Here is a 14,425-nt window from a genome sequence, read left to right on the forward strand (position 1 = left end):
GCCAATCACCAGCATTTGATGAGTGGGCGCCTGGCACAACAATACCCAAGCTCATCTTGCCTTTCAAGAGTGAAATGTTCCTGCAAAGTCATACCACCCCTACCATATTTATAGGTTTTGTATACCAATTTGGGATGAAATGAAGAATAACCTTCGTGTATATGCGACACCATGGTATCGATTGATGCGGGTAAGAGGCCCCGCTCTCTCCACATATCATTCGAATTATAGAGTCTCCTGACCTCATTAATCAATTGAAGTTTCCTAAAACCACCATTATGAAATATCATAAGAAAAGTGACGTTAAGATTACTTCCGGATCCAATTCCATCCATTTTTGTTGAGGCAATTCTGACTTGTTCATCGGGAAGTGATCTAGCTCCTGAGATATATGACATTCTTTATCCTTATCTTTTCCTGGTCTTCACGGCTCGAATCTACAATCTACACCTCTCCAAACACAATATCTTGAGTACCTGGAGAAGTTCTATTTGTCTTCGAGCTTTTATTCCTCAATCCACTTATTCGTTCCCTTCTTTCATATACCTCCCCACCAATAGATAGAGACAAATGGGAATAACTGAACCACGTCTACAAAATGCCAGTACCATAAAGCTACTTCAAAGCCAACATGATGCTTCTTGGTCAGATGACCAAGATATTGGCGAATACCACGTACGATCAAGAAAAGAGTACCTATAATCACATGAAAACCATGAAAGCCAGTTGCTAAGGAAAAGGTAGAACCATAAATACTATCCGAAATAGTGGAGGGTGCTTGGTAATATTCCATTCCTTGAAAGCCAGTGGATACTAGAGCCAGTGAAACGGTTGCTACTAAAGCGTAAACTGCTCGTTTTTCCTTCCCCGCGAGTATAGCATGATGAGCCCAAGTTACGACAGCTCCGGATGAAGGGAGAATAGGGGTATTAAGAAGAGGGATTTCCCAAGGATCTAAAACCCCAATCCCTTTTGGGGGCCAAATACCTCCGATCTCTACCGTAGGTGCCAAAGAAGAATGAGAAGAAGCCCAAAAAAAGCAAAAAGGAACATAACCTCCGAGGCTATGAAGAGAATAGAACCATATCGAGGTCCTAATTGTACAGCTTTTGTATGATGCCCTTCCAACGTGGATTCACGTAGAACATCCCGCCACCATACGAACATGGTATAAAGGAGAAATATTAGGCCCAAACTGAGAAGTGTTGCACCCCCTTGAAATGAGTGCATGTACATCACACCTCCTACAGTGGTTGCCAAAGCTCCGAGTGAACCCGAAATAGGCCATGGACTGGATCTACCAAATGATAAGAATGCCTCTGAGATTCAATCATAAACCACTTTGCCCCGGTTGTATGTAAACCCCCCTTCACCCCCATCCCCTAAAGTGGTAAAGAAGGAGGCTCTTTTTTGTCTCATTAGGACAAACAAATAGGAAGGGATAGTTCTTTCATTGCATTGATAGAAGTGAGACTATCAAAAGATCTCTCTATTATTTAGAGAAAAGAGTTGGCGTGGGTTCTACCAACGAAACGAAGAAGTTTTTGATTGGATAAACAGCGTATAATGATAGACACTCCTATAAGGCACAACACGAAACTTGCATGTCCGTTGACACCGAAAGAGAAACTCGTCGACATGGGTATTGATTGCCTGCTATGCACTCTTGACAGTTTTTCATATGTGGCGCCGAACATGGTCATCTTGTTGGTTTGGCGCACTTGCCAGCTGAGAAATGATATGGCACATGGGGATGAGGTTCCTCCGGTGATGTCCTATGTTGACTTCTTATGGAGCGTAGAATCTCGACTTAGGAGATTATGAGGGGAAGATGTCAATGATGATTGATACGATGTGGCCGAGGCCGTTACTATCCCCAACACTCGTATGCCCGCGCCGCTGGCTAATTGGGCGACACTTTGAGTTGATGTGTCTTTTTTCTTAATCGGATGGCAAAAATGCTACAGGTATGGTTCTTCGATGCCGTGATAGAAGCGGGATTTTTGCTGTTTATAGATACATGTTCAACTATGATGATGCACTTGAGGGGAGATGCATGCAATAATGCAAGGTATGAAGCTGATCATACAATATACAGATCTTCGTGTTATTGTTCAGTCGGACTTGGCGCTGTCATTTTTTTGTTTTGACCGCTCGCCGTGTAGAACACAGACCACCTTGGCGAGGCGAGAATACCATCGACCATCACGCCAACGGACGGCGCCCGCCTCTCTCGTGACGTGCACCCGCAAATCTGGGCCGTCCATCCGCCCAACAACAAGAGGACGATCGCCTCTCCTCTCAGATCGTATCGGTATCGCACCCGCAGGCAGTCAGGCCCCACCCACAGACAGACGGACCTCTCCCCCCTTCTCGTCTCCCATGGCGGAAGCCGACGCCCAAACCCAGAGCAACGCGCAGTCCTCCTCGCCGCCGGCGGAGGCGTCGGGCGAGCCGATCCGGCCGCCCCAGGTCAGCACCCTTCTCCTCGTCCCTTCGATTTCACGCGTTCTTCTTTTCGTCCGTGCCCAGCGCGTGGAGCTGTGGCGTAGCGGGAGGGCGGGTCCTTGCCCCCACGGCGCTCAGATTCAGGGCGTGCTCGTGTTCTCGAGACGGAATTAGTGGGTTCCGAGGCGTGATTCCGTGGGGAAGGCTGGCGGTGCCCTGGGGAAATCTCCGCCCCTTTTGGGTCGTTCCGCCGGCGATCCGGTCAAGGTTTCGTTGCTGGCTTGCAGCTGATGCACGAGTTAAAGCTCGTTTTGGCCTTGTCTTTGTTGGATTTGACTCGCCCTGTGATAGTTTTAGCGCCTACCAGTACTATTGGGAACTCAAGATTCGAGGGAGCACTTTGTGCTGAATGCCTTAACCTGTCTTTATACACGCTGTTTTTGTTTTAAGTTTTGACAACATCATGTGTCTGTAGTATGCTGGCTTGTGGTGATATTTGACCTTGTTTCCGCGTGTTATAATGCAGGTAGGCGCTCCAAGTGCTGCTTCTCCCACGGTTCCACTCATGTACCCGATGCTCGTGCCAGGGATGTTCTCCCAGCAGGGTATGGATGATCAGGCTCAGGGTCCAGGGATATATGCCATACAGGAGAATCAGTTCATGGGGGCGATGGGAGGTTACGCTCCAAAGACATTCATACCGCTCGCTTACAATATACCAACGTGAGTTGCTTGCTCCTGACGGTAGTCATCTCTGTCGAAGTCATCATGTGATCATATAACCTCACAAGCGGCATGCTGTTGAATTTTTTTGAAACGGTTACGATGGGAATGTGCAATTAGTGATAAGTGGTTTGCAAGATCTATCTTGAGATCCATATGCTTAATCTGTTGACTTCCATACATGTTTTCAGAACAAAAGCAGATTTGTGCCAATAGAACAGAATAAAATTTCATGTTTAAGGGGGACAGTGGCTAGCTGAGAGATTCATGAAATGATTGAGCTTTGTTTAAGCATTGTTTAGTGCTCAACCCTGCCAATTCGGGCATGTACAAAAATATCCTCAGTTTTCATAAAGAATCGGAGGCAACGTGTAAACTTCAGGGTCTTTCTTATAGTACAGGTTCTATTCTGCTATAGCACATATAATGGTTTCACTGTAGAATAGACATAAGCCATAATAACATGACTCCCAAAATAGCGGACATCTTTTGCGTTAATTACAGTGGTGCTTTTCATAAATCATTAATTGCTTTAGAGTTTTAGCAGCATCGCAATATCCCATTTGCTCAAGTAAATTTACTTGAACCTTTCTTAAGTATTGCCTTTGAAGACACACCTGCATATACGAGAGGTTTCATGAAGATGAACTCTTTCGTTGATAGGTTGGCAAAGCCTATGCAGTTCTCAACTATGTTAAATTGTCTTCTTATCCTGATCCAGGGATATCTGTGACCAGTTAAAAGCACCTTGTATTCTCTTTACTTATTTCTTCCATTGTTTTCTGTTAAAAGTGAAAGCGTCGGGGCATTGGCTGGTGAAGAGCAAGGACAGGATGCTAGGCAGCAAAATGGCCCTCAAAGACAAGTTGTTGTGAGGAGGTTTCACTTTGCTTTTCAGCTTGACCTGGCTCTGATCATCAAGTTAGCAGCAGTGGTCTTTTTGTTTAGCCAAGAAGGATCAAAACAAAGGCTGTTTCTTCTCATATTGTTTGCGTCCATGATTTACCTGTGAGTTCTTGGCTTGTTTTGACTTCGATGCTTCATTGCTTGTTATATTCTTGTATAGCCTCTCTTTTGTTGCTAGATAACCATGGGGTTTCATTTCTTCCAGATATCAAACTGGAGCGATTACACCTTTCTTAAGATGGCTCCAGCGGGCAGGAGGTGTGGCCGCTCGTCCGCCACAGGCTCCTGCTAACCGTGCTCCTGTGGCTGCTCAGAATGATGGCAACGATCAACCACCTGGTAGTCATCCTTTACTCTCCATAAGCTGCCACTATGCACTTTATGTGTTGTATTTCAAATACCAGATCCACTCCTGTGAATCTCTAAACACAACCATAATATTATAATTATCCTTTTCACCACTATCACTTCAGTGGAGGTTGATACTTGTTTCTATATGGTTTGCAAGGCAGAAAGTTTCCTAGCACTTGCATGAACTAAAGTTGTATAAATATCACAAAGTGGCCATCGGTAGCACCAATAAATAGGACGGATGTGGAAGTTATCTTGTCATGCAGCCCCCTTGGCTCATGAAATGATATTTCTTGCTGCAATATGTTAGATATTCTCTGATTGTCAGGCATTTACTCCAGTTACTAATATCTTTATTATAACAAGGGGCACCAATGATCGATATATGTTTCATTTAGTTGGCAGTATCGATGTAATTAATTCGTATATCAATTCACTGTCTGCATCTCAGGTGGAAACCTCGCAGATCCTGCAAACCCTGACCAAGCCGCGGAGAACCAGGAACCAGGAGCAGCAGCGGGCAACGAGAACCAGCCAGGTGCAGAGGGAGAAGCAAACCGGCGCAGCTGGCTCGGCGGCATCTTGAAAGAGGTCCAGCTGGTCGTTGTAGGGTTCGTCGCGTCGCTTCTTCCTGGTTTTCAGCACAATGACTAGGTGAAAGTCTTCCCGTGGCGGAATCGAATATTGGCACCGTAACTGTTTGTTGTGACATAGGGAGGAGGAACAAGCAAAGGATATATATAAAGCGGGTTGAAATAAGACTTTTGTTGCATATGCTTGTTATAAGATTGACTGAATGCAGTGCTGTTGTACATCTTGTTTCCGTTTCAAGTGCTCTAGTTCTCTTTGATCTTTCATCTGGTATATGAAGTATGAACTTCTTGAACCTACGGGCATCCGTGGCGCAGCTATCGTCACTCAAAGAACATGTAAGTAATTCATTTTTTATTATATGGTGAATGAAGATTACAGATATGAGTTCCGGAGCGTTGTACTTGTGGTATGCATTTACGATCTTCATTTTATGAGTTGCAACCTATCTATGACAAAATTGCAAGTTGCACCTGAAATCTGGTGATGGTGGATGATGGTTTTTTGTCCTTTAACGACGGTCCATGCTCTGTGACGCTATATGGTAGGAGTACTTTGCTAAGAACTCATTTCACTTTGGAATTATCGCCTGCCATTGACTCTTCGATCCGTCCATGTTCTCTTAAGCTAGTTTTGCACGAAGAGTTAACATCACACATGACAGGCATGCTGACTTTGCTTCCTTAGGGCAACTTCAACGTGCCGACGCATTTTATCCGTGCTCGTTTGTTTGGTTTAAAATGGACACAAATCGCGGCCCAAAACACACCGACACAAATGGATGAGCATTCGTTTTTTGTCCGCCTGCGACGCATTTCAGGCCTAAATTTTGGCCGGGTTTGTGACGGCGCGGACGCACGCAACGCCCGCCCTTATCCTTCCCCTGGACTGTCATTCGGTGGCACATTGACCATTCTTTCCCTCTCCTATCCACAACCACAGCCAAGACACCCGGCCACCCGCCCTTGCAGTTGTCGTCCAGTTCCAGCCGGACGCTACCCAGGCCGTCGCTCGTACGCACACACCTCCCCCAACCGCACACCTCACCTGATATGCCTGCAAGTTGTTCGACGTTTTGCCCACAAGGTACAAATGGATAGTGGAGATGAGTACTTTTTCAACAACTTTATTTGCTTTTCAGACGACTCGTCGTTGGACATTAGTGACCACATTGCTAGGCAACAGTCGATGTTTAGGGGCTCGATCCCAAGCCATGCTCCGGCGTTGAATCGCAACAGAGAGAGGCCATTGCCTACTCTGGGAAGACTACTTCAAGTCCACCTCCCCACTCTTCAAACACAAGTTATTCCGGCGCCACTTCCGGATGGTTAGACATGTGTATAATCGTATTCGGGGGGGAGTGGTGACGCATGATGATTATTTCGTATGCAAGGAGGATGCCCCTGGGAAAGGTTGTCTTCTCCTCTTATCAGAAATGCACTACAAATGGATGCTTGCATATGGAATACATGGTGATCTTATTGATGAGTATGTCTGCATGAGTGAGTCCACGTGCCTAGAATCCATGTACAGGTTCTGCAAGCTATCGTAACAGTGTTTGGCCTAGAGTACTTGATACTTGAGAGAGCCAACTACTGCAGATATAACCCGGTTGTTGGCGATCAATGCAGATAGGGGCTTTCCGGGGATGCTTAGCAGCATAGATTGTATGCACTTAATGTGAAAAACTGTTCATATGCTTGGCAGGGGAAGTAAAGGGCCATCTGAAAGCTTGCACTGTCATACTTGAGGCCGTGGCTTCACAAGATCTCTGGATTTGGCACTTTTTTTAGCATGGCCGACTCCCACAATGACATCAACATGCTGCGACATTCTTCGGTGTTCAGAGGGCTTGCAGAATACAACTGCCCAAAGGTCAATATTGAGATATGTGGCCACCAGTACAATAAATGATACTACCTAGCTGATGTATCTATCCTCGACGGACAACTCTTGTGAAAACAATCTCCACCCTAGTTGGAGGGAAGAGGGTTCGGTTTGCTCAAGCACAAGAGAGTACTAGGAAGGACGTGGAGTGTGCTTTTGGTGTTCTTCAATCTTGATGTGGCATCGTGTTGGGTTTCGTAGTAATTTCAAAAAAATTCCTACGTACACGCAAGATCATGGTGATGCATAGCAACGAGAGGGGGAGAGTGTGATCTACGTACCCTTGTAGATCGACAACGGAAGCGCTAACTTGGTTGATGTAGTCGTACGTCTCCACGGCCCGACCGATCAAGCACCGAAACTATGGCACCTCCGAGTTCTAGCACACGTTCAGCTCGATGACGATCCCCGGACTCTGATCCAGCAAAGTGTCGGGGAAGAGTTCCGTCAGCACGACGGCGTGGTGACGATCTTGATGTACTACCGTCGCAGGGCTTCGCCTAAGCACCGCTACAATATTATCGAGGACTATGGTGGAAGGGGGCACCGCACACGGCTAAGAATATGATCACGTGGATCAACTTGTGACTAGGGGTGCCCCTTGCCTCCGTATATAAAGGATCCAGGGGGGTGCGGCCGGCCCTGGTAGGAGGCGCGCAGGAGGAGTCCTACTCCTACCGGGAGTAGGACTCCCCTCCCTTTCCTTGTCCAAGTAGGAGAGGAGGAAGGAGAGAAGGAAAGGGGGGGGCGCTGCCCCTCCCTCCTTGTCCAATTCGGACTAGGGGGAGAGGGGGCGTGCGGCCTGCCCTGGCAGCCCCTCCTCTTCTCCACTTTAGGCCCATGAGGCCCATTAACCCCCCGGGGGGTTCCGGTAACCCCCCGGTGCTCCGGTTTTATCCGAAACTTCCCCGGAACACTTCCGGTGTCCGAATATAGCCGTCCAATATATCAATCTTTATGTCTCGACCATTTCGAGACTCCTCGTTATGTCCGTGATCACATCCAGGACTCTGAACTAACTTCGGTACATCAAAACTCATAAACTCATAATATAACTGTTATCGAAACCTTAAGCGTGCGGACCCTACGGGTTCGAGAACAATGTAGACATGACCGAGACACGTCTCCGATCAATAACCAATAGCAGAACCTGGATGCTCATATTGGCTCCTACATATTCTACGAAGATCTTTTATCGGTCAGACCGCATAACAACATACTTGTTCCCTTTGTCATCGGTATGTTACTTGCCCGATATTCGATCGTCGGTATCCCATACCTAGTTCAATCTCGTTACCGGCAAGTCTCTTTACTCGTTCCGTAATACATCATCTCACAACTAACTTATTAGTTGCAATGCTTGCAAGGCTTATGTGATGTGCATTACCGAGAGGGCCCAGAGATACCTCTCCGACAATCAGAGTGACAAATCCTAATCTCGAAATACGCCAACCCAACATGTACCTTTGGAGACACCTGTAGAGCTCCTTTATAATCACCCAGTTACGTTGTGACGTTTGGTAGCACACAAAGTGTTCCTCCGGCAAACGGGAGTTGCATAATCTCATAGTCATAGGAACATGTATAAGTCATGAAGAAAGCAATAGCAACATACTAAACGATCGGGTGCTAAGCTAATAGAATGGGTCATGTCAATCAGATCATTCATCTAATGATGTGATCCTGTTAATCAAATGACAACTCTTTGTCCATGGTTAGGAAACATAACCATCTTTGATTAACAAGCTAGTCTAGTAGAGGCATACTAGTGACACTCTATTTGTTTATGTATTCACACATGTATTATGTTTCCGGTTAATACAATTCTAGCATGAATAATAAACTTTTATCATGATATATAAGGAAATAAATAATAACTTTATTATTGCCTCTAGGGCATATTTCCTTCAGTCTCCCACTTGCACTAGAGTTAATAATCTAGATTACAGAGTAATGATTCTAACACCCATGGAGCCTTGGTGCTGATCATGTTTTGCTCGTGGAAGAGGCTTAGTCAACGGGTCTGCTACATTCAGATCCGTATGTATCTTGCAAATCTCTATGTCTCCCACCTGGACTAGATCCCGGATGGAATTGAAGCGTCTCTTGATGTGCTTGGTTCTCTTGTGAAATCTGGATTCCTTTGCCAAGGCAATTGCACCAGTATTGTCACAAAAGATTTTCATTGGACCCGACGCACTAGGTATGACACCTAGATCGGATATGAACTCCTTCATCCAGACTCCTTCATTCGCTGCTTCCGAAGCAGCTATGTATTCTGCTTCACACGTAGATCCCGCCACGACGCTCTGTTTAGAACTGCACCAACTGACACTCCACCGTTTAATGTAAACACGTATCTGGTTTGCGATTTAGAATCGTCCGGATCAGTGTCAAAGCTTGCATCAACGTAACCGTTTACGATGAGCTCTTTGTCACCTCCATATACGAGAAACATATCCTTAGTCCTTTTCAAGTACTTCAGGATGTTCTTGACCGATGTCCAGTGATACACTCCTGGATTACTTTGGTACCTCCCTGCTAGACTTATAGCAAGGCACACATCAGGTCTGGTACACAGCATTGCATACATGATAGAGCCTATGGCTGACGCATAGGGAACATCTTTCATTTTCTCTCTATCTTCTGCAGTGGTCGGGTATTGAGTCTGACTCAACTTCACACCTTGTAACACAGGCAAGAACCCTTTCTTTGCTTGATTCATTTTGAACTTCTTCAAAATCTTGTCAAGGTATGTGCTTTGTGAAAGTCCAATTAAGCGTCTTGATCTATCTCTATAGATCTTTATGCCTAATATGTAAGCAGCTTCACCGAGGTCTTTCATTGAAAAACTTTTATTCAAGTATCCTTTTATGCTATCCAGAAATTCTGTATCATTTCCAATCAGTAATATGTCATCCACATATAATATCAGAAATGTTACAGAGCTCCCACTCACTTTCTTGTAAATACAGGCTTCTCCAAAGGTCTGTATAAAACCAAATGCTTTGATCACACTATCAAAGCGTTTATTCCAACTCCGAGAGGCTTGCACCAGTCCATAAATGGATCGCTGGAGCTTGCACACTTTGTTAGCTCCCTTTAGATCGACAAAACCTTCCGGTTGCATCATATACAACTCTTCTTCCAGAAATCCATTCAGGAATGCAGTTTTGACATCCATCTGCCAAATTTCATAATCATAAAATGCGGCAATTGCTAACATGATTCAGACAGACTTAAGCATCGCTACGGGTGAGAAGGTCTCATCGTAGTCAACCCCTTGAACTTGTCGAAAACCTTTTGCGACAAGTCGAGCTTTGTAGACAGTAATATTACCGTCAGCGTCAGTCTTCTTCTTAAAGATCCATTTATTCTCAATTGTTTGCCGATCATCGGGCAAGTCAACCAAAGTCCATACTTTGTTCTCATACATGGATCCCATCTCAGATTTCATGGCTTCAAGCCATTTTTTGGAATCTGGGCTCACCATCGCTTCTTCATAGTTCGTAGGTTCATTATGATCTAGTAGCATGACTTCCAGAACAGGATTACCATACCACTCTGGCGCGGATCTTACTCTGGTTGATCTACGAGGTTCAGTAGTATCTTGTTCTGAAGTTTCATGATCATTATCATTAGCTTCCTCACTAATTGGTGTAGGTGTCGCAGAAATAGGTTTCTGTGATGTACTACTTTCCAATAATGGAGCAGGTACAGTTACCTCGTCAAGCTCTACTTTCCTCCCACTCACTTCTTTCGAGAGAAACTCCTTCTCTAGAAAGGATCCATTCTTAGCAACGAATGTCTTGCCTTCTGATCTGTGATAGAAGGTGTACCCAACAGTCTCCTTTGGGTATCCTATGAAGACACATTTCTCCGATTTGGGTTCGAGCTTATCAGGTTGAAGCTTTTTCACATAAGCATCGCAGCCCCAAACTTTAAGAAACGACAACTTTGGTTTCTTGCCAAACCATAGTTCATAAGGTGTCGTCTCAACGGATTTTGATGGTGCCCTATTTAACGTGAATGCGGCCGTCTCTAAAGCATAACCCCAAAATGATAGCGGTAAATTTGTAAGAGACATCATAGATCGCACCATATCAAGTAAAGTACGATTACGACGTTCGGACACACCATTACGCTGAGGTGTTCCGGGTGGCGTGAGTTGCGAAACTATTCCGCATTGTTTCAGATGTAGACCAAACTCGTAACTCAAATATTCTCCTCCACGATCAGATCGCAGAAACTTTATTTTCTTGTTACGATGATTTTCAACTTCACTCTAAAATTCTTTGAACTTTTCAAATGTTTCAGACTTATGCTTCATTAAGTAGATATACCCATATCTGCTTAAATCATCTGTGAAGGTGAGAAAATAACGATATCTGCCACGAGCCTCAACATTCATCGGACCACATACATCTGTATGTATGATTTCCAACAAATCTGTTGCTCTCTCCATTGTACCAGAGAACGGTGTTTTAGTCATCTTGCCCATAAGGCACGGTTCGCAAGTACCAAGTGATTCATAATCAAGAGGTTCAAAAAGTCCATCGGTATGGAGTTTCTTCATGCGCTTTACTCCGATATGACCTAAACGGCAGTGCCACAAATAAGTTGCACTATAATTATCAACTCTGCATCTTTTGGCTTCAACATTATGAATATGTGTGTTACTACTATCGAGATTCATCAAAAATAGACCACTCTTCAAAGGTGCATGACCATAAAAGATATTACTCATATAAATAAAACAACCATTATTCTCAACGCTGGCACCAAATAACAATTATTTAGGTCTAATACTAATCCCGAAGATAGATGTAGAGGTAGCATGCCGACCGCGATCACATCGACTTTAGAACCATTTCCCACGCGCATCGTCACCTCGTCCTTTGCCAGTGTTCGCTTAATCCGTAGTCCCTGTTTCGAGTTGCAAATATTAGCAACAGAACCAGTATCAAATACTCAGGTGCTACTACGAGCTCTAGTAAGGTACACATTAATAACATGTATATCACATATACCTTTGTTCACCTTGCCATCCTTCTTATCCGCCAAATACTTGGGGCAGTTCCGCTTCCAGTGACCAGTCTGCTTGCAGTAGAAGCACTCATTTTCAGGCTTAGGTCCAGACTTGAGTTTCTTCTCCTGATCAGCAACTTGCTTGCTTTTCTTCTTGAAGTTCCCCTTCTTCTTCCCTTTGCCCTTTTTCTTGAAACTAGTGGTCTTGTTGACCATCAACACTTGATGCTCCTTCTTGATTTCTACCTCCGCAGCTTTCAGCATTGCGAAGAGCTCGGGAATAGTCTTATTCATCCCTTGCATATTATAGTTCATCACAAAGCTCTTGTAGCTTGGTGGCAGTGATTGGAGAATTCTGTCAATGACGCAATCATCTGGAAGATTAACTCCTATCTGAATCAAGTGATTATTATACCCAGACATTTTGAGTATATGCTCACTGACAGAACTGTTCTCCTCCATCTTGCAGCTATAGAACTTATTGGAGACTTCATATCTCTCAATCCGGGCATTTGCTTGAAATATTAACTTCAACTCCTAGAACATCTCATATGCTCCATGACGTTCAGAACGTCGTTGAAGTCCCGATTCTAAGCCGTAAAGCATGGCACACTGGACTATTGAGTAGTCATCAGCTTTGCTCTGCCAGACGTTCATAACATCTCGTGTTGCTCCAGCAGCAAGCCTGGCACCCAGTGGTGCTTCCAGGACGTAATTCTTATGTGCAGCAATGAGGATAATCCTCAAGTTACGGACCCAGTCTGTGTAATTGCTACCATCATCTTTCAACTTTTCTTTCTCAAGGAACGCATTAAAATTTAACGGAACAACAGCACGGGCCATTTATCTACAATTAACATAAACAAGCAAGATACTATCAGGGACTAAGTTCATGATAAATTTAAGTTCAATTAATCATATTACTCAAGAACTCCCACTTAGATAGACATCCCTCTAATCATCTAAGTGATCACGTGATCCAAATCAACTAAACCATAACCGATCATCACGTGAAATGGAGTAGTTTTCAATGGTGAACATCGCTATGTTGATCATATCTACTATATGATTCACGCTCGATCTTTCGATCTCAGTGTTCCGAGGCCATATCTGCATATGCTAGGCTCGTCAAGTTTAACCTGGGTATTCTGCGTGTGCAAAACTGGCTTGCACCCGTTGTAGATGGACGTAGAGCTTATCACACCCGATCATCACGTGGTGTCTGAGCACGACGAACTTTGGCAATGGTGCATACTCAGGGAGAACACTTTTATCTTGAAATTTAGTGAGAGATCATCTTATAATGCTATCGTCAATCAAAGCAAGATAAGATGCATAAAAGATAAACATCACATGCAATCAATATAAGTGATATGATATGGCCATCATCATCTTGTGCTTGTGATCTCCATCCTTGAAGCACCGTCGTGATCACCATCGTCACCGGCGTGACACCTTGATCTCCATCGTAGCATCGTTGTCGTCTCGCCAATCTTATGCTTCTACGACTATCGCTACCGCTTAGTGATAAAGTAAAGCATTACAGGGCGATTGCATTGCATACAATAAAGCGACAATCATATGGCTCCTGCCAGTTGCCGATAACTCGGTTACAAAACATGATCATCTCATACAATAAATTTTAGCATCATGTCTTGACCATATCACATCACAACATGCCCTGCAAAAACAAGTTAGACGTCCTCTACTTTGTTGTTGCAAGTTTTACGTGGCTGCTACGGGCTTAAGCAATAACCAATCTTACCTACGCATCAAAACCACAACGATAGTTTGTCAAGTTGGTGCTGTTTTAACCTTCGCAAGGACCAGGCGTAGCCACACTCGGTTCAACTAAAGTTGGAGAAACTGTCACCCGCAAGCCACCTATGTGCAAAGCACGTCGGGAGAACCGGTCTCGCGTAAGCGTACGCGTAATGTCGGTCTGGGCTGCTTCGTCCAACAATACCGCCGAACCAAAGTATGACATGCTAGTAAGCAGTATGACTTATATCGCCCACAACTCACTTGTGTTCTACTCGTGCATATAACATCAACATATAAAACCTAGGCTCGAATGTCACTGTTGGGTTTCGTAGTAATTTCAAAAAAATTCCTACGCACACGCAAGATCATGGTGATGCATAGCAACGAGAGGGGGAGAGTGTGATCTACGTACCCTTGTAAATCGACAACGGAAGCGTTAACTTGGTTGATGTAGTCGTACGTCTCCACGGCCCGACCGATCAAGCACCGAAACTACGGCACCTCCGAGTTCTAGCACACGTTCAGCTCGATGACGATCCCCGGACTCCGATCCAGCAAAGTGTCGGGGAAGAGTTCCGTCAGCACGACGGCGTGGTGATGATCTTGATGTACTACCGTCGCAGGGCTTCGCCTAAGCACCGCTACAATATTATCGAGGACTATGGTGGAAGGGGGCACCGCACACGGCTAAGAATATGATCACGTGGATCAACTTGTGTCTCTAGGG

The 14,425-nt window shown here is 44.8% G+C and overlaps 1 protein-coding gene and 1 pseudogene across 1 annotated transcript; one reads left to right on the forward strand and one right to left on the reverse strand.

The window, feature by feature from the left end:
- Positions 1 to 538: 538 nt before the first annotated feature.
- LOC119296964 lies at positions 539 to 1,542 on the reverse strand (annotated as a pseudogene).
- A 774-nt stretch (positions 1,543 to 2,316) lies between these two features.
- LOC119299209 lies at positions 2,317 to 5,376 on the forward strand. The gene is made up of 5 exons (XM_037576464.1): positions 2,317 to 2,472; positions 2,975 to 3,171; positions 3,964 to 4,179; positions 4,283 to 4,416; positions 4,880 to 5,376. The coding sequence occupies exons 1-5, from the start codon at positions 2,383 to 2,385 to the stop codon at positions 5,080 to 5,082; spliced, it is 840 nt and encodes a 279-aa protein (XP_037432361.1). The 5' UTR covers positions 2,317 to 2,382; the 3' UTR covers positions 5,083 to 5,376.
- Positions 5,377 to 14,425: the final 9,049 nt, after the last annotated feature.

The sequence above is a fragment of the Triticum dicoccoides genome, chromosome 5A (assembly GCF_002162155.2).
Source record: "Triticum dicoccoides isolate Atlit2015 ecotype Zavitan chromosome 5A, WEW_v2.0, whole genome shotgun sequence".
NCBI classification, from domain to species: Eukaryota; Viridiplantae; Streptophyta; class Magnoliopsida; order Poales; family Poaceae; genus Triticum; species Triticum dicoccoides.

Coding starts and splice junctions, on each gene's coding strand:
- LOC119299209 (XM_037576464.1), top strand. CDS start 2,383: ATGGCGGAAGCCGACGCCCAAACCCAGAGCAACGCGCAGTCCTCCTCG. Junction 3,172..3,963: donor CTCGCTTACAATATACCAAC/GTGAGTTGCTTG, acceptor TTCTGTTAAAAG/TGAAAGCGTCGGGGCATTGG. Junction 4,417..4,879: donor TGGCAACGATCAACCACCTG/GTAGTCATCCTT, acceptor TCTGCATCTCAG/GTGGAAACCTCGCAGATCCT.